This window comes from Podarcis raffonei, chromosome 15 (assembly GCF_027172205.1).
Source record: "Podarcis raffonei isolate rPodRaf1 chromosome 15, rPodRaf1.pri, whole genome shotgun sequence".
In the NCBI taxonomy this organism is placed as follows: domain Eukaryota; kingdom Metazoa; phylum Chordata; class Lepidosauria; order Squamata; family Lacertidae; genus Podarcis; species Podarcis raffonei.
In genome coordinates, this window is record NC_070616.1 from 1300171 (window position 1) to 1317924 (window position 17754).

The window sequence follows — 17754 nt, forward strand, 5'->3', positions numbered from 1 at the left end:
TTTTCAGACACGAAGTCTCTCCCAGCCCGAGGATGAAACCTGGGACCTTTTGCATGCAAACCAGGTGCTCTGTACTACTGCTGTGTGACACAAAAATGTCCTTATTTTACCTGAGAACCTGGAGAGCAGCTGCCAATCAGAGTAGATTGGACTATATGGACAAAGAGTTTTACCTAAGATAAGGTAGCTTCCTTCCCATGTTCCTATCACACAGCTATTTAGATATCACTACGTGTTGATTGGTGCCTTCCATTATTATTGCCGTTTCATGCACGTGGTGGTTTACAAAAATCGTGTGTCTCCCTTTCTCTGCAACACACAGGAATGCAGGAATCTCAGCTAAAGCGTCCATTACAGATGCCATCCAACCTCTGTTTAAATCCGAAACCTTAACTGTCAAGATTGACAGACAGGTCTGTTGACACTGCAATGTTTGGAACTATTTCAACAGTGGTTGATGCCATGCTGACTGCTGCTGACGCACTAAGATCAAGATCCCTGCATCTTCCTCAGTGAAAGGCCCAAGGCACCTAGCGCCATCTGACGCCCTAAGACACCATCCAAGTCCTATCCACCGGTTGGCTATCATTCAAAGATGCCTCCAGTTTACGAAAATGAGAAGTGCTGCTTTGGGACAGTGCTATTTCCCCTTTAAAACCCTACCATGTGATGCCACAATTTGACTTTAAAATTTTCCTCAATTTCATGGATGGTTCTGCACAGGCACCCATTCTATGGAGGTGAGCCCTCTTTGAAAAACACCATAGCCTAGTTCGCCAGCCCCGTCATCCTCTCGCTGACTTCCCAAAGTTTCTCGGCCACGGCGTCATCCTGGGCATGTGGCTTGGGGTCATGTAGCCTGCAATTGGCAAAATAGCGCCCACTGTACTTCTCAATGCCTTCCTCAGTGGCACAGTAGATGGACGTCTGAGCTCCGCTGGTCGTGTCTCGGAAGAAGAGCCAGCAGATGGGCAGGAAAAGAGGCTTCAGCCAAACCGAAATGTGACGGAAAAAATCTGATTTAACAAGCCCTGAAAGCAGAAAGATAGGAACACATCGGTTGCCAGAACTGGATAGAATAAGAAGAGAGCCCAGCTGATGGACCAGACTTCAAAGGGGGTCCATCTAATTTAGTATCCACTTTTCCACTGTGGCCAACCAGATGCCCCTTTTTGCAGAACAGAACAGTCAACAGTCAGGAAAAATGGGAGCTGGAGTCTAATAACATCTAGAGGACCAATGGAAGCTGGTCCATTAGGGCAACCTCAGTCTGCTAATCAGACAGTTCCCATCTGCCACCCTTCCTACTTACAACCAGCCCAGGGGGTGGTCCTGCCCCTCAGATTCCTTCTCTTCCATAGTCTCAGTGTTGGCCCTTGTAAATCTCTGCAGGGATAAGGATGAGGATGGGGACAGAACCTGCAATTGACTCTGTCTCTGCCCTTCACTGGTTCTGGCTCTGTCTATTGTTGGGCTCCCTGCTTTCTGCCCCTCCAGTCCCCCAAGGGCACCAGCCACCACTATAGAGGGTCCCAAGTGGAGGCAGGAGCTGAGCTGAACCTGCCACCTACCTGGATGGACAGCGTAGCAGGTAACATTCGTCCCTTCCAGTCGACTGGCAAGCTCCCGGGTGTACAATATATTGGCCAGTTTGCTGTTGCAGTACGATTGGAACCCTGCCAAGTGCCCATCTACTGGCTTGTGGATGTTCTGAAAGTCAATCTTCCCCGTTTGATGTGCTTTGGAAGCCACCACCACCACACGGCTGGGCGCACACTGCTTCATCCGCTCCAGGAGGAGGTGGGTCAGAAGGAAATGACTCAAGTGATTCACCTGGAACACCAAATTCAAGCCATCCTCGCTTCGGCTTCCAGACCCGACACCTGCCGGAACACAAAGCTGGATTAAACAGGTGCAACGTGGAGGCAGGCCTTTTCACTGGTGGTGCCAGCCCTGTTGAAATATGAGAGGCCCCCATCACTATCATCTGCTGTCTCTTGAAGACACACCTGTTTAGGCAAGCATAGTCCATATAAGTTTATTGTTCTAGCCCAGGGGTCGGCAAACTTTTTCAGCAGGGGGCTGGTCCACTGTCCCTAAGACCTTTGAGGGGCCAGACTATATTTTGAAAAATATAGAGATGCATTTTAGATAAAAGGACACAGCATTCTATGCAAGAGCTCCAGACAGGCCCCACAAATAACCCAGAGATGCATTTTAAATAAAAGGACACATTCTACTCGGGTAAGCCACACACCCCCATGACTCTCCCCTCCCTTCTCCACAGCACCGGATGAGCTGCTTACCTGTGTCTTGTGAACGGCAGGGGCTGGCAGTGGTGGGATGATGAGCAGTGCGTGAAAGGGGTCTGAAGCGGGGCTGGCAGCAACAAAGCCCAAATTGAGCCTGCTTACAATGGCAGCCGCTCGAGCGCTAACGCTGCTGCTGCTGGCACCAACAAAGCCCAGCCCACTTCCTCTCAGTCTCCAGAGTTTCAGGCAGGGGACATTCCCAGTCCTACCTGGGGATGCCTCTGGGGACTGAAAACCTTGGACCTTCTGCATGCAAAGCAGCTGTGTTCCCCCAATCTCACCTGCATTGTTGATGAGAATGTCAAGGCGGGGCTCAGATCTCAAGAAAGCCGCTGCAAAAGCCCTCACTGACTTGAAGCTGGCCAAGTCCAGGCTCATGAAGAGAACTTCATTGTTCCCACTTTCCTGCAAACATTAATGGGGGGGGGGGAAATATGTTGGGGAACAGCATAAAGATCAAGCAATGAAACTACATTCCTAAAACAAATGCAAAATACATAAATCAGTGGATTAGATTAGCAGATCAATGGAGCTTGTTCACCACTACCCGCATCCCAGAAAAAACAGGCAAGAATGGTGCATTGTGGGAAAACATCCTCCGTGCACCTGCCCCATGTTATAATACCACTAGGGTAGACTTTTCTAACCTGGTGCCCTCCCACATCCACTGGACTACAACTCCCATCAGCCCCAGACAGCTGTGTGATGCTGAGGCTGATGGGAGACTAGATCCAAAACATCTGGAGTGCCAGGTTGGTGAATTCTTCTGGAAAGCTAGACCTCCCTCCTGCCAAGGAAGGAAGGGTCAGCTGTTCAGAATTCATTGGAACTCCCTGCTGACTGGTATCAGGCAGGTGCCTTCACTGTACTCTTTTCAGTGCCTGCTAAAAACACTATTGTGTAGACGAGCCTACATGGAGGTTAGGAAAGTTGATGTGAGTTCCCCCAGTCTACTCTGATTTATTTATATTTTAAAGTTTTACATTGTTACATTTTTCTTGCTAATAATTTTATTGATTTAGTTTTCTTTGTAAACCACTTTGAGGGTGTGGGGTTTTTTTAACAATCAAATGGGGTATAAATTTAATGAAGTGAATATATTAGGCCACGTTTTTACAGTGGAATTGCTTTGAGAAGTGATTTTAAAATGGAATCACATAAAGGCTGCCATTTCAAAGGAGGCAGGTGGCCGGTGCTCACCCTCCTGATGTCATAGACGGCAGATTCTCCTCGCTCTCTGTCCCGGCAAGCCAGGATGACGCGGGCTCCCCTCCGGGCCAGATCCAGAGCCGTTGCCTTTCCAATCCCAGTGTTTCCACCTGGAAAAGTTCAAGGGGAAAGTATAATTCGCTGGGGGTCTTGGCGGACTGCAGAACGATTTTTCTACCTGCTGTGACAATTGTAGTGAGCTGTGCTAGGTGCTGTATGGTTTTAACCACATTTTCACTACATCCATTATTTATTACAGGTTGCATTTTGTTGTATCATAATGTGAATTCCAGAGGGTTTGGGGTCAGAGGCAGTACATGCTTCTGAAGGCCAGTTGCTGGAAAGAGCAGGAGAGGGGAGTGGCTCCTGGGCTCAGGCCCTGCATGTGGGCTTCCCAGGGGGGCAGCTGGGTGGCCACCAGGACAGGAGGTTGAAGCAGATGCACCATTGGCCTGATCCAGCAGCCAGGCTCTTTCCTTACATTCTTAGGAGAGCTCAAATTGTAGCAGAATACAATACAATATATACAAATATTGAATGCTATGGATGTGCTGTCTCTCATCTTCCACTACAAACCCTCAGGCACATCACAGACCTCCTGAATAAAGCTCTGGAGCCCTCTGATGGGAGCTGAAGTTCAAGAGGGCCCCCATCTCAGGGCCAGCTGCCATGGCACCATTATCAGCGCCCTTCACGGCATTTATTCATCTCTATACAATATACTGTTTAAGAACAGTCCGGTTTAAGAACTATTTGGTTCTTAAAACTGGTTCCACAAAACTGGAAATAGTGTCTTGGTTTGAGAACTTGGCCTTGGTCTAAGAATGGAATGAGTTTGACCAAACTGCGGGAGGCAGTGGAAGACAGGAGTGCCCGGCGTGCTCTGGTCCAAGGGGTCATGAAGAGTCGGACACGACTAAACGACTAAACAACAGCAACAAGAACGGAATCCGAACAGTGGAAGGGCACCGGCAGCAGGAGGCCTCGTTAGGGAAAGCGCACCTCGGTTTAAGAATGGTTTTGGTTTAAAAACAGACTTCCGGAACCAAGGTACCACTGTATTATATATAATAAATTTATATATAACCAACCTGTCACCTCTGTGGGGAGCGTCTTAAAACGCCAACCCTCTTCTATCTCATTTCCAGCTTGGGTTGGAAATGGAATGGTATGTCCCACAGAGGAACTTACGATCTTCAAACAAAAACATCTTGGAGGTCCCAGGCCACAGGGAAGTTAGGCTGGCCTCAACCAGAGCCAGGGCTTTTTCAGCTGTGGCTCCGATCTGATAGAATGCTCTGTCACAAGAGACCAGGGCCCTGCGGGACTTGACATCTTTCCGCAAGGCTTGTAAGACAGAGCTGTTCCACCAAGGCTTTGGCCAGGGCACAGTCTGACTCCCTCCTTTGGCAATCTTCACAGATTGCCATCAATTTGATTTGAAGTAATTTTTTCATGAAATGATTTTAGAATGTTGTATTATTTTATTGTTGTTAGCCGCCCTGAGCCCGGCTTCGGCTGGGGAGGGCGGGATATAAATAAAAAAATATTATTAATTAGAAGTAATCTCTCTTTTGCGATCAAGTGTTCCCTTCATCCTGACGGAGCCATGCTGCCTGGGGCTTCTGGGAGTCCCAGAACAGGAAAAGCGCCACAGGTTTCTCCATCCCTGGGTGTGCAGACTTACTCAACACATCAGAATTACCCAAGCCCTCCTCTGCACATCTCTGCTTGGCAACAGGAGGGCAGGTTTGGCCCAGCAGCCATTAGCTGCTCATCCCTCCTGCCAAACCTGACAACTTTTTTGCCCCTGACCTGATCCACTTTGCCTCTAGTGTTTGTTTTGACACAGGGAGTGCTCTCCTAAATATCTTTTCCCAAGGCTGCATCTTGCTCAGGCTGATCTGGAGTTTTTTTCCTGGGGATCAAGGGCCAGGAAACCCCGAAGCGGGAGCTCCCGCAGACCCTCTTCGGAGGCTCTAACCACTGCCCCACGCTGCCCCCCGTCTTCCGGGGGCGATTCTCACCCGTGATCAGCACCGTCTTGCCCCGCAGGCTGGTCTCGTTCTTGCACGGGGCCCCTTTGATGAAGTTGTAATAGAGCAAGGCGTAGAGGCCCAGCGCCAGACCCGCCAGACCCGCCAGCGCCTCCGCCGCGGCCATCGCGCGCTTCTTGCGCCCGGAGCGCAAAAGGGAGGAGGAGGCGGAGGGGGCGCTAGCAGCAGCAGCCTAGGCGCGCATCTTGCGCCCGCGATCGCCGGCTCCTCGCACTGCTGGTCGGAGGAAGAGGCGGACGCTGCTGATCCTGATCCTCCTCGGGAGGCAGGTTCCCAGCAGCCAGGCGCGCCCCGGATCCTTCCTCTTTCTCCCCCGGACCCGTGCGCAACGCTGCGCGCCTGCCGCCCCTTGTGCTTCGAGGCGTGCCAAGAACGGAGCCGGAACCCCTGGCCGCTTGCAGAGATGCGCGTCACGGTCAGCTGTATCCCGGACCGTGTGGGGAGTGAGAGCTCCGCCCCATAGCAAAGTCCGTGTCCCTGGCCCCGCCCCGCCAGGAGGGTCCAAAGATCCAGGCCGGTCGCCTTGATCCGTCGCTGTCCTTCGTTACGCGCACGTCCCATCCTCGGATAGATGGCCCCAGCATGAGTGCAATTTCAGGGGCTCCATGATCACTGCAGATGGTGACAGCAGTCACGAAATTAAAAGACGCCTGCTTCTCGGGAGAAAAGCAATGGCAAACCCAGACAGCATCTTAAAAAGCAGAGACATCACCTTGCCAACAAAGGTCCGTATAGTTAAAGCTATGGTTTTCCCAGTAGTGATGTATGGAAGTGAGAGCTGGACCATAAAGAAGGCTGATCGCTGAAGAATGGATGCTTTTGAATTCTGGTGCTGGAGGAGACTCTTGAGAGTCCCATGGACTGCAAGAAGATCAAACCTCTCCATTCTTAAGGAAATCAGCCCTGAGTGCTCACTGGAAGGACAGATCCTGAAGCTGAGGCTCCAAGACTTTGGCCTCCTCATGAGAAGAGAAGACTCCCTGGAAAAGACCCTGATGTTGGGAAAGATGGAGGGCGCAAGGAGAAGGGGACGACAGAGGACGAGATGGTGGGACAGTGTTCTCGAAGCTACCAGCATGAGTTTGACCAAACTGCGGGAGGCAGTGGAAGACAGGAGTGCCCGGCGTGCTCTGGTCCAGGGGATCACGAAGAGACGGACACGACTAAACGACTAAACAACAACAACTTGAATAAAATATTGCGGGTGGGGGCATGATCGACACACCTTGCAGTGCCGGATTTACGTATATGCGAAACAAGCTATAGCTTAGGGCCCCACTCTCTTGGGGCTCCCCAAAAAATTTAAAGCGAAAAAACTGGATGTACATTTCCAAAATTTAAGATAAAAAAATTAATGAAATCTACATACAACAACAGTGTTTTGTGTTGTGTAGGCGCCTATGATGTAAGGAGTGGGTCCCACCTGCTAGCCTGCTCCCTAAAATATCACTGGTTTCCTCATTTCTATATCAATTACTTTGATCAAATACATATTTTGTGCAAATGACTTTAGATTCCTATTAGGTTCATAAATTACCATATAGCATATATTCAACACAAAAAAAAACAGCAACAATTTGTCGTTGACAAAGGACAGCTGGACATCTTCAGTAGCTTAGGGCCTCATCAGAATCTGGCCCACCGGTCTCAGGGCAGTTCATCGGATGAAACCACAACATAAAAATACATAATAAAAAGAAAAATAACCCAATAATCCTCCCTTCAAAAGAATTCAAATAAAAACCCCACATTTTAGAAGGGCATTGTTTTCTGAGAGCCAGCTCTCTTAAACTCGGGCTTGCTTGCTTCAGACAGGTTGCAAAGGCTTTGCAAAGGTCTGACAAAAGGCTTTCCGCCCCTTGAAACACCGCCTTCCACTGGAAATAATCCTGCAAAGAATTTCAACCGCTGACATGGACCATGAACCCCACTGAAGGAAAGCAAAGAAGTCTCACCTCCTTAGGGAGAGAGAGAGATTGGCAGCTTTAGGAAGGGAATCATTTTTTGAGCCTGAAATCCCAGTTCCACCATAGTGGGTGGGGAAGGAAAAAGGCGGGAAAACTCCCCACCTCAGGAACCCAGAGAATTATCATCATTATTCAATTTTAAAACCACCCTTCCTCAAGAGACCACAGAGCGGTTTACAACACAGAACACAAAATTAATAATGACAAAAATATTATTATAGGCAGTACCCCCCTCCCACCACCACATTTTAAAAGGCCATAAATTGATTAACAGCCAAAGGCCAGTTGACAAGGAATGTTTTCGCCTGAAGCTTCACCCAGAGGCAGTTGTGGGGATTATTTATTTTCTTACTAATGCCTACCTTTCGCCCTAAGATCCTAGGGTGGGGTCACAGCATTAAAACACATTATTCTTTTTTATAAAAAAGAAAACAAAGCCACACACCTCAAAACAACTTAATTCATTCTTTATTATTGATTTCATAAAAATTATGTACCGCTCGAGTGCAGAAAAAACCTCCAAGCAGTTAAAAAGTCTGCTCAGCAGCCGTGACACACATGTGGCTTCTCTTGCCTTAAAAAGATCCGCTAGTAAACAAAAAAAAAAAGAAAAGGAAAAATGAAAGAGGAGGAGGGATATGGCGGCCCCCAAAGTGACAACAGCAAATATTACACCAGACGCTTGGTACCACTCACTTTCGAATTTGGAGAAAATTACACATCATTTGAGACTTCAACAGGGACTAGAGCCTCCAGGCACTTTTGGTAAGATTTGGCGTTCCTTTGCGACATTTGCAATGGGCGACTTTCAAGGCAACCTTCCTCACAGGCTTGGCAAGTCTGGAACCGGACCTGATGATCTGACGGCACCAATAGCCTTGACTTGGACTTTGCTGCTTTGGCCCACGTGCAACTGTACCGTTTTATAGTTTTCGTTTTTCATCTCTTCATTTCCCCCCTGTTGCCACTGTTCTTTTTCCTTTATATACATTGTAAAATGGGGTGGGGGACACCCTTTACCAAAAGAAAAAGAGAGAGACAGCTGCAAAGATCTCCACCAATGGCCAACCCGCTGTGATCACCAGGCAACAAAAAAGGAGAGAAACCGTGGACAACCTAAGAGCGCTCAGGGGAACACTTTAGAACCCTGCCATGTGATGCCACACTTTGACTTTAAAGTATTCCTCGATTTCATGGATGGTTCTGCACAGGCATCCATTCAATGGAGGTGAGCCCTCTTTGAAAAACACCGCAGCCTAGTTTGCCAGCCCCACCATCCTCTCGCTGACTTCCCAAAGTTTCTTGGCCACGGCGTCATCCCGGGCATGTGGCTTGGGGTCATGCAGCCTGCAATTGGCAAAATAGCGCCCGCTGTACTTCTCAATGCCTTCCTCAGTGGCACAGTAGATGGACGTCTGAGCTCCGCTGGTCGCGTCTCGGAAGAAGAGCCAGAAAAAAGGCTTCAGCCAGATCGACATGTGACGGAATAATTCAGTGTTAACAAGCCCTGAAAGAGAAGAAAAATCAGTAGCTAGAACTGAATGGAGGTCCATCTTGTTTAACATTCTCTTTTCCGCTTGGACCATCTGGGAAGCCTGACATGAGCAGAACAGCACTTCCTCAGCAGCTGGTGTTTAGAGGTCAACTTCCTTTGATACTGGAGGTTCCATCTAGCTAGTATCCACTAGTATGACTGGAGCTGATGGCAGTCATCGTTCAAGGCACCTGAAGGGCATTGTAGTGATCTGATGGGATTACTATGAGGAATAATAAAATATGCATCAAGCCATTGTGTCCACTATGAAAGCATTGCGTTGACTGGGTTTGATTCAATGACAATAATTTCTGATCAAATCCCACAAGCCTCTCCATCTCTACCATTTACTTTCTCTACACCTGACAGGCACCTATAAGCATTCTAAATACACAGGCCAGTTGTTCACTGGGCATCCTCACTACATAAAGATAGGAAGTTACTTTGATGTAGTTTAATCTTTAGATAGATCTTAAGAGTTCAGGAAGAGAGTTTACAAAGAGATGATAAATACTACCCATCCTTCCTCTCCTGTTTATGACCTCCGGGGTTTTCCTAAAAGCATTCCTCCTTGCTTCCTCTTTTATTTACTCTGGACTACTATGCATGCTCAAACTAGCTCTTTGTAGTTTTAACTTTTAACTTTGTCCCACGTGGGGTTTTTGAAATGCTCAGAGGAAATCTGATTGGTTCTTACAAACACTGTGTAAAAAGTTCTTATGTGAATAAAACGACCTGGGCCGAGGGGTGGACAGGAATTATTATTGGCACCTCCTCCCAGAGTCTTGCTGGTCAAGGCTCATGTGTATTCTATTAATCAGGGTCCAATCCTTCCTTGTTTTGGGAACGCTACAGGCATCAGGTTGCCAAAGGCTAGTCTAGTTGCAGATGGCAATGATGACCAAGAAATTTGCAAAAGGAATGTATGTTCTAGGGCGATGAATGAAAGGGTGAGCTGCACAGGAATCTCTGGCATTATTGGCCCTCCAGATAGCAAATACCCTGTCCTGCAGATGTTGCAGGATCCCAGTTAGCACAGTCAATGGTCAGGAATGATGGGAGCCCAACAGCATCTAGAGGACCAATGGAAGTCTGCTTCTCAGACAGTCCCCATCTGCCACCCTTCCTACTTACAACCAGCCCAGGGGGTGATCCTGCCCATCAGCTTCCTTCTCTCCATAGTCTCAGTGTTGCCCCTTGTAAATCTCTGAAGGGATAAGGATAAGGATGGAGACAGAACTTCTACCTGCAATTTATTCTGTCTCTGCCCTTCACTCCCTGCTTTCTGCCCCTCCGGTCCCCCAAGGGCACCAGCCACCACTACAGAGGGTCCCAAGTGGAGGCAGGAGCTGAGCTGAACCTGCCACCCACCTGGATGGACCGCGTAGCAGGTAACGTTCGTCCCTTCCAGTCGATTGGCGAGCTCCCGGGTGTACAGCATATTGGCCAGTTTGCTGTTCCTGTAGGACTGGACCCCTGGCGACTGCCCATCCACTGGCTTGTGGATGTTCTGAAAGTCAATCTTCCCCCACCGGTGTCCACTGGAAGCCACCACCACCACACGGCTGGGCGCACACTGCTTCATCCGTTCCAGGAGGAGGTGGGTCAGAAGGAAATGACTCAAGTGATTCACCTGGAAAGCCAAATTCAAGCCGTCGCTGCTTCGGCTTCCAGTCCTGACACCTACCAGAAAATGAGGTTGGATTAAACAAGTGCGGCATGCCTCTGGTGGCCCCATTTCTGTGGCAGGCTCACCCTGCTGAAATATGAGAGCCCCCTATCTCTACTGGCATTCTGCCGGCTCTTTGAGACACACCTGTTTAGCAAGAAGACCCAGGTAACTACCGACCATGCCAGGGCCCAATGTCTTTATAAATGACTTGGATGAAGGAATTTGTTGACGCTCAACAAATTTGCAGATGACAGTGAAATTTTTTTGGGAAATGATATACAATTAATTGAAAAAATGTTTAAAATGACATTTGTAAAAAAAACCCAGAAGCATTTCTGTTAGGGATTGTAGGACAAGATCTTCCAAGAAAAAGAAAGAACTTATTTATGTATGCTACAAGAGCGGCAAAAGTCTTGATAGCACAAGGATGGAAGAACCAGGAAATCCCAAGGAAAGAACAGTGGCAAGAAAAATTGATGAGCTACGCAGAACTGGCTAAATTGACTTATAAATTGCGGGACAAGGACAACTGTGACTTTAAGGGAAAATGGGAGCTTTTTACAAATTATTTTAAAAGACAACAAAATGAACTGGACTCCTTGGCAAGTTTTGAGTAAAAATACCCAAATTTATTGGTCGATAACAGGGTAGATAGATAATGTAAGGACATGTAACATGCAGAGAACAATATGTCCTGAAAAATCAGAGAGAGGAGCTGAGAGAAGTCTCTGGGGAGGGGAGGGAGGGTTTGAAGGGGGGATATGGGGAAAAAGGGGGGGGAATAAGGAATATGATATGTTTTGATAGTTGGTATGTTGAAATTGTTAATAAAAATGGTTTTTTTAAAAAACTGCAGATGACACCAAACTGGATGGGTAGTGAATGCCATGGAAGACAGAACCAGGATTCAAGAAGACCATAGCAGATTGGAGAACAAGCTAACAAAATGAATTTCAAAAAGGACAAATGTAGGGTTCTGCACTTAGTCAAGAAGCTGCACAATTATATGATGGGGACACTTGGCTTGCCAGTAGTATATTTGAAAAAGTATCTAGGGGTCTTAGCAGACCACAAGCTTAACATGAGTCAACCATGTGATACAGCAGCAAAAAGAGCCCATGCTATTCTAGGCTGCATCAAGAGAAGTCTAGTGTTCCGATCAAAGCAAGTAATAGCTCCGCTCTATTCTGCCTTGGTGAGTCCTACTTAGAGATGCTGTTGGGAACAGAACTTTGGACCTTCTGCATGCAAAGCAGGGGCTCTACCACTGAGCTATAGCCCTTCCCCTAAAAGTAAAGCAGGATTTCAGCCCTCGTGGTTTTGAAGAAGAAGATGATTTAAACAGGAACACAGGAAGCTGTCATAATAATACACAATCAGATCCAACTAGTTCAGTATTGGCTACACTGACTAGCTGTGGGTCTCCAGAGTTTCAGGCAGGGGACATTTCCAGCCCTACGTGGGGATGCCACTGGGGACTGAAAACCTTGGCCCTTCTGCATGCAAAGCAGCTGTGCCCCTTCCCCCAATCTCACCTGCATTGTTGATGAGAATGTCAAGGCGGGGCTCAGAGCTCAAGAAAGCCGCTGCAAAAGCTCTCACTGACTTGAAGCTGGCCAAGTCCAGGCTCATGAAGAGAACTTCATTGTTCCCACTTTCCTGAGCAGGGGGGAAAAACCACAAGGAGCGTTTAGCCCTAGCAAGAAGGTTTGCCCCCTGTCCCACGCCCAGAGCCAGGTCACAACCAGGCTCCCTTTGCTGTGCCATGCCTTGGTCTTGCTCAGAATCTAGGCCCGTTTCTAGAAAGCTGCAGGAGAGTTGCGCTTGTGCTCAGATCCTGCTTGTGGGCTTCCCACAGCAGACACCAGATTGGCCACCGTGAGAAGTGGAGGCTGGGCTATAATAATAATAATAATAAATATTATTATTTATTTATACCATGCCCATCTGGCTGGGCTTCCCCAGCCACTCTGGCTGGCTTCCAACAAAATATTAAAATACAGTAATGCATCAAACGTTAAAAGCTTCCCTAAACAGGGCTGCCTTCAGATGTCTTCTAAAAGTTTGGTAGTTGTTTTTCTCTTTGACATCTGGTGGGAGGGCGTTCCACAGGGAGGGCGCCACCACCAAGAAGGCCCTCTGCCTGGTTCCCTGTAACTTGGCTTCTCGGAGCGAGGGAACCGCCAGAAGGCCCTCGGCGCTGGACCTCAGTGTCCGGGCAGAACGATGGGGGTGGATCCAGTGCCTGATCCAGCAGCCTGGCTCTTATGCTCAGGTTATCTGAAGATTCACATGCCAATTAAGCTCTGGAAAAATATTGTGGCCACAGATCCAGCCTTCAGATTTATTTTCTTATTTCATTTGCAAAATGAAATATGATGGTGGTGAATGGCATAAAGCATAAACAATAAAACTACATTCCTAAAACAAATACGAGATACATCATAAATCAGTAGATCAGATTAGCACATCAGCAGCGCAGCTGCTTCATCACCACCCCGGTCCCAGAAAAAGCCGGGTGAGGAAGTGAGTTTTAAGCAGGCTCCTAAATGCCAATGCTGTACGGGGCAACTTGATATTATTCCCTGCAAGTGCATTGTGGGAAAACATCCTCCAAGCACCCCCACCCCAATGTCATAATATTATTAATAATAATAATAATAATAATAATAAATTTTTATTTATACCCTGCCCTTCCTGGCTCAGTGCGGTTAACTACAAATTTAAAACAATTGATGCAACAAAAAACAGCATAAAATACAGTATAAAACATGAATAACAATAAATTCAGAATTCAAAAATCAACTTAGGGGGAAAATCCATCCAATAAGCATTAGATGATCACCAGGGCTAGCTGGCTAAATTAGTCCTATTTGGGCCAGCAAGGAGACCAGGGGAGAATCAGCTGTGGGATCCCAGAGCGGGTGATCTTCATAAAAAGGGGAGGGGGAGGGAAGGAAGGGGAATAAAAGATCAGGCTAAGTTCAAGTTGAAAGCCAGGTGGGATAGCTCTGCCTTACAGGCCCTGCGGAAGGAGGTTAAATCCTGCAGGGCCCTGGTCTCATGGGACAGAGCATTCCACCAGGTCGTAGCCATCACTGAAAAGGCCCTGGCCCTGGGGGAGGATAGTCCGACTTCCTTAGGGCCCGGGACCTCTAAACTATGATTATTCATGGCCCGTAAGGTCCTCTGTGGGGCAGACCAGGAGAGCCGGTCCTGTAAATACGAGGACCTTAACCCACAAAAGGCTTTAAAGGTCAAAACCAGCACCTTAATACCACTAAGGTAGACTTTTCTAACCTGGTGCCCTCTCAGATCTTTTGAACTACAACTCCCACACAGACAGCTGTGTGATGCTGATGGGTGAGCGGCAGGTTGGTGAATTCTCCTAAAAAGCTAGCCCTCCCAGCTTTCTAGAAGGAAGGCCTGACTGTTCAGATTCCATTATGACATGCTTTTACTGTGAAATCGCTTCAAGATAGTTCAAGGGAAGTGATTTCTAAGTGGAGGCAAAGAAATAAATGCTGCCTTTGGAAGGAGGCAGGTGGCCGGCACTCACCCTCTTGATGTCATAGACGGCAGATTCTCCTCGCTCTCTGTCCCGGCAAGCTAGGATGACACGGGCTCCCCTCCGGGCCAGATCCAGGGCCGTTGCCTTTCCAATCCCAGTGTTTCCACCTGGAAAAGTCCGGGGAAAGAATGATCTAGAGCAGTGGTTCCCAAAATGTGTGTTTGGTGGCGGCGGGGCTTACTGGCTGCTTGAAATTTGTTGAGCGTCTTGGCGGACCACTGAATGGTTTTTATACCTGCTGTGGCAATTGTAATGAGTTGTGCTAGGTGCTGTATGGTTTTTAACTTCATTTTCACTACATCCTTTATTTCTTACAGGTTGCGTTTTGTTGCATTATAATGTGGATTCCAGAGGGTTTGGGGTCAGAGGCAGTACATGCTTCTGAAGGCCAGTTGCTGGAAAGAGCAGGAGAGGGGATTGGCACCTGGGCTCAGGCCCTGCTTGTGGGGGCAGCTGGGTGGCCACCAGGACAGGAGGTTGAACCAGATGCACCATTGGCCTGATCCAGCAGCCAGGCTCTTTCCTTTCCTGGAGGCGGTTGGAGGATGGATGGTGGCTAACAGATTGAGGTTGACTCCTCCTGACAAGACAGAAGTACTGTTTTGTGGGGACAGGAGGCAGACAGGTGTGGAGGACTCCCTGGTACTGAATGGGGTAACTGTGCCACTGAAGGACCAGGTGCGGAGCTTGGAAGTCATTTTGGACTCACAGCTGTCTATGGAGGCGCAGGCCAATCCTGTGTCCAGGGCAGCTGTCTACCAGCTCATTCTGGTCCACAGGCTGAGACCCTCCCTGCCCACAGACTGTCTTCCCAGAGTGGTGCATGCACTGGTTATCTCCCACTTGGACTACTGCAATGCGCTCTACGTGGGGCTACCTTTGAAGGTGACTCGGAAACTACAACTAATCCAGAATGCGGCAGCTAGACTGGTGACTGGGGGCGGCCGCCGAGACCATATAACACCGGTCTTGAAAGACCTACATTGGCTCCCAGTACGTTTCCGAGCACAATTCAAAGTGCTGGTGCTGACCTTGAAAGCCCTAAACGGCCTCGGTCCAGTATACCTGAAGGAGCATCTCCACCTCCATCATTCTGCCCGGACACTGAGGTCCAGTGCCGAGGGCCTTCTGGCAGTTCCCTCACTGTGAGAAGCCAAGTTACAGGGAACCAGGCAGAGGGCCTTCTCGGTGGTGGCGCCCGCCCTGTGGAACACCCTGCCACCAGATGTCAAAGAGAACAACAACTACCAGACTTTTAGAAGACAGCTGAAGGCAGCCCTGTTTAGGGAAGCTTTTAATGTTTAATAGACTATTGTATTTTAATATTCTCTTGGAAGCTGCCCAGAGTGGCTGGGGAAACCCAGCCAGATGGGTGGAGTATAAATAATAAATTATTCTTATTCTTAGGAGAGCTCAAATTGTAGCAGAATACAATACAATATATACAAATATTGAATGCTATGGATGTGCTGTCTCTCATCTTCCACTACAAACCCTCAGGCACATCACAGACCTCCTGAATAAAGCTCTGGAGCCCTCTGATGGGAGCTGAAGTTCAAGAGGGCCCCCATCTCAGGGCCAGCTGCCATGGCACCATTATCAGCGCCCTTCACGGCATTTATTCATCTCTTTACAATATACAGTGGTACCTTGGTTTAAGAACAGTCCGGTTTAAGAACTATTTGGTTTACAAACTCCACAAAACTGGAAATAGTGTCTTGGTTTGAGAACTTGACCTTGGTCTAAGAATGGAATGAGTTTGACCAAACTGCGGGAGGCAGTGGAAGACAGGAGTGCCCGGCGTGCTCTGGTCCATGGGGTCACGAAGTGTCTGCCACGACTAAATGACTAAACAACAACAAGAACAACAGAATCCGAACAGTGGAAGGGCACCGGCAGCGGGAGGCCTCATTAGGATTTAAGAACGTTTTTGGTTTAAGAACGGACTTCCAGAACGGATTAAGTTCGTAAACCGAGGTACCACTGTATTATATATAATAAATTTATATATAACCAACCTGTCACCTCTGTGGGGCGCCTCTTAAATGCCAACCCTCTTCTATCTCATTTCCAGCTTGGGTTGGAAATAGAGGAGCAGTAATCTCTCTTTTGCGATCAAGTGTTCCCTTCATCCTGACGGAGCCATGCTGCCTGGGGCTTCTGGGAGTCCCAGAACAGGAAAAACGCCACAGGTTTCTCCATCCCTGGGTGTGCAGACTTACTCAACACATCCGAATTACCCAAGCCCTCCTCTGCACATCTCTGCTTGGCAACAGGAGGGCAGGTTTGGCCCAGCAGCCATTAGCTGCTCATCCCTCCTGCCAAACCTGACAACTTTTTTGCCCCTGACCTGATCCACTTTGCCTCTAGTGTTTGTTTTGACACAGGGAGTGCTCTCCTAAATATCTTTTCCCAAGGCTGCATCTTGCTCAGGCTGATCTGGAGTTTTTTTCCTGGGGATCAAGGGCCAGGAAACCCCGAAGCGGGAGCTCCCGCAGACCCTCTTCGGAGGCTCTAACCACTGCCCCACGCTGCCCCCCGTCTTCCGGGGGCGATTCTCACCCGTGATCAGCACCGTCTTGCCCCGCAGGCTGGTCTCGTTCTTGCACGGGGCCCCTTTGATGAAGTTGTAATAGAGCAAGGCGTAGAGGCCCAGCGCCAGACCCGCCAGACCCGCCAGCGCCTCCGCCGCGGCCATCGCGCGCTTCTTGCGCCCGGAGCGCAAAAGGGAGGAGGAGGCGGAGGGGGCGCTAGCAGCAGCAGCCTAGGCGCGCATCTTGCGCCCGCGATCGCCGGCTCCTCGCACTGCTGGTCGGAGGAAGAGGCGGACGCCGCTGATCCTGCTCCTCCTCGGGAGGCAGCTTCCCAGCAGCCAGACGCGCCCCGGATCCTTCCTCTTTCTCCCGCGGACCCGTGCGCAACGCTGCGCGCCTGCCGCCCCTTGCGCTCCAAGGCAAGATCCGATCCGGAACCCCTGGTCGCTTGCAGAGATGCGCGTCACGGTCAGCTGTATCCCGGACCGTGTGGGGAGTGAGAGCTCCGCCCCATAGCAAAGTCCGCGTCCCTGGCCCCGCCGCAACAGGAGGGTCCAAAGATCCAGGCCGCTCCTCCTGATGCTCCTCCTCCTCGGGAGGCGGGTTCTCAGCAGCCAGACGCGCCCCGGATCCCTCCTCCCGCTCCTCCCCTCGCGGGCCCTTGCGCAAAGCTGCGCGCTCCTGGAGACGCGCTGCAACCAGAGGACCAGCCATCTCTCTTTGACGGCCAGCGGGAGCAGAGATGGGGAACACCTGTGACCTTGCAGATGCTGTCGGACTCCAGTTCCCTTCATCATCGTCCGTGGACCAGGCAGAGCGCCTCCAGATTTCCTCCACGCGGGGTTTGCAGCCACCCGCCCTCGTCTTACGGGAAGCCCAGTTGCCAAAGCTCTCCTTG

At 49.3% G+C, this 17754-nt stretch overlaps 2 protein-coding genes across 3 annotated transcripts; both read right to left on the reverse strand.

The window, feature by feature from the left end:
* Window positions 1-667: 667 nt before the first annotated feature.
* On the reverse strand, window positions 668-6697 carry DHRS13 (dehydrogenase/reductase 13). 2 transcript variants are annotated; one of them, XM_053367222.1, is made up of 5 exons: window positions 5549-6697; window positions 3513-3631; window positions 2594-2717; window positions 1572-1883; window positions 668-1031 (listed from the first exon to the last, which is right to left on the reverse strand). In XM_053367222.1, exons 1-5 carry the CDS (start codon window positions 5682-5684, stop codon window positions 769-771), a joined length of 954 nt encoding a protein of 317 aa, XP_053223197.1. In that variant the 5' UTR covers window positions 5685-6697; the 3' UTR covers window positions 668-768. The 2 variants fall into 2 exon arrangements, with proteins under 2 accessions (XP_053223197.1, XP_053223198.1); XM_053367223.1 differs by lacking the exon at window positions 5549-6697 and adding an exon at window positions 4050-4149.
* Window positions 6698-7991: 1294 nt separating this feature from the next.
* Window positions 7992-17291, reverse strand: LOC128402826 (dehydrogenase/reductase SDR family member 13-like). The gene is made up of 5 exons (XM_053367224.1): window positions 16885-17291; window positions 14311-14429; window positions 12287-12410; window positions 10451-10762; window positions 7992-9052 (listed from the first exon to the last, which is right to left on the reverse strand). The coding sequence occupies exons 1-5, from the start codon at window positions 17018-17020 to the stop codon at window positions 8802-8804; spliced, it is 942 nt and encodes a 313-aa protein (XP_053223199.1). The 5' UTR covers window positions 17021-17291; the 3' UTR covers window positions 7992-8801.
* Between the last annotated feature and the right edge of the window lie 463 nt (window positions 17292-17754).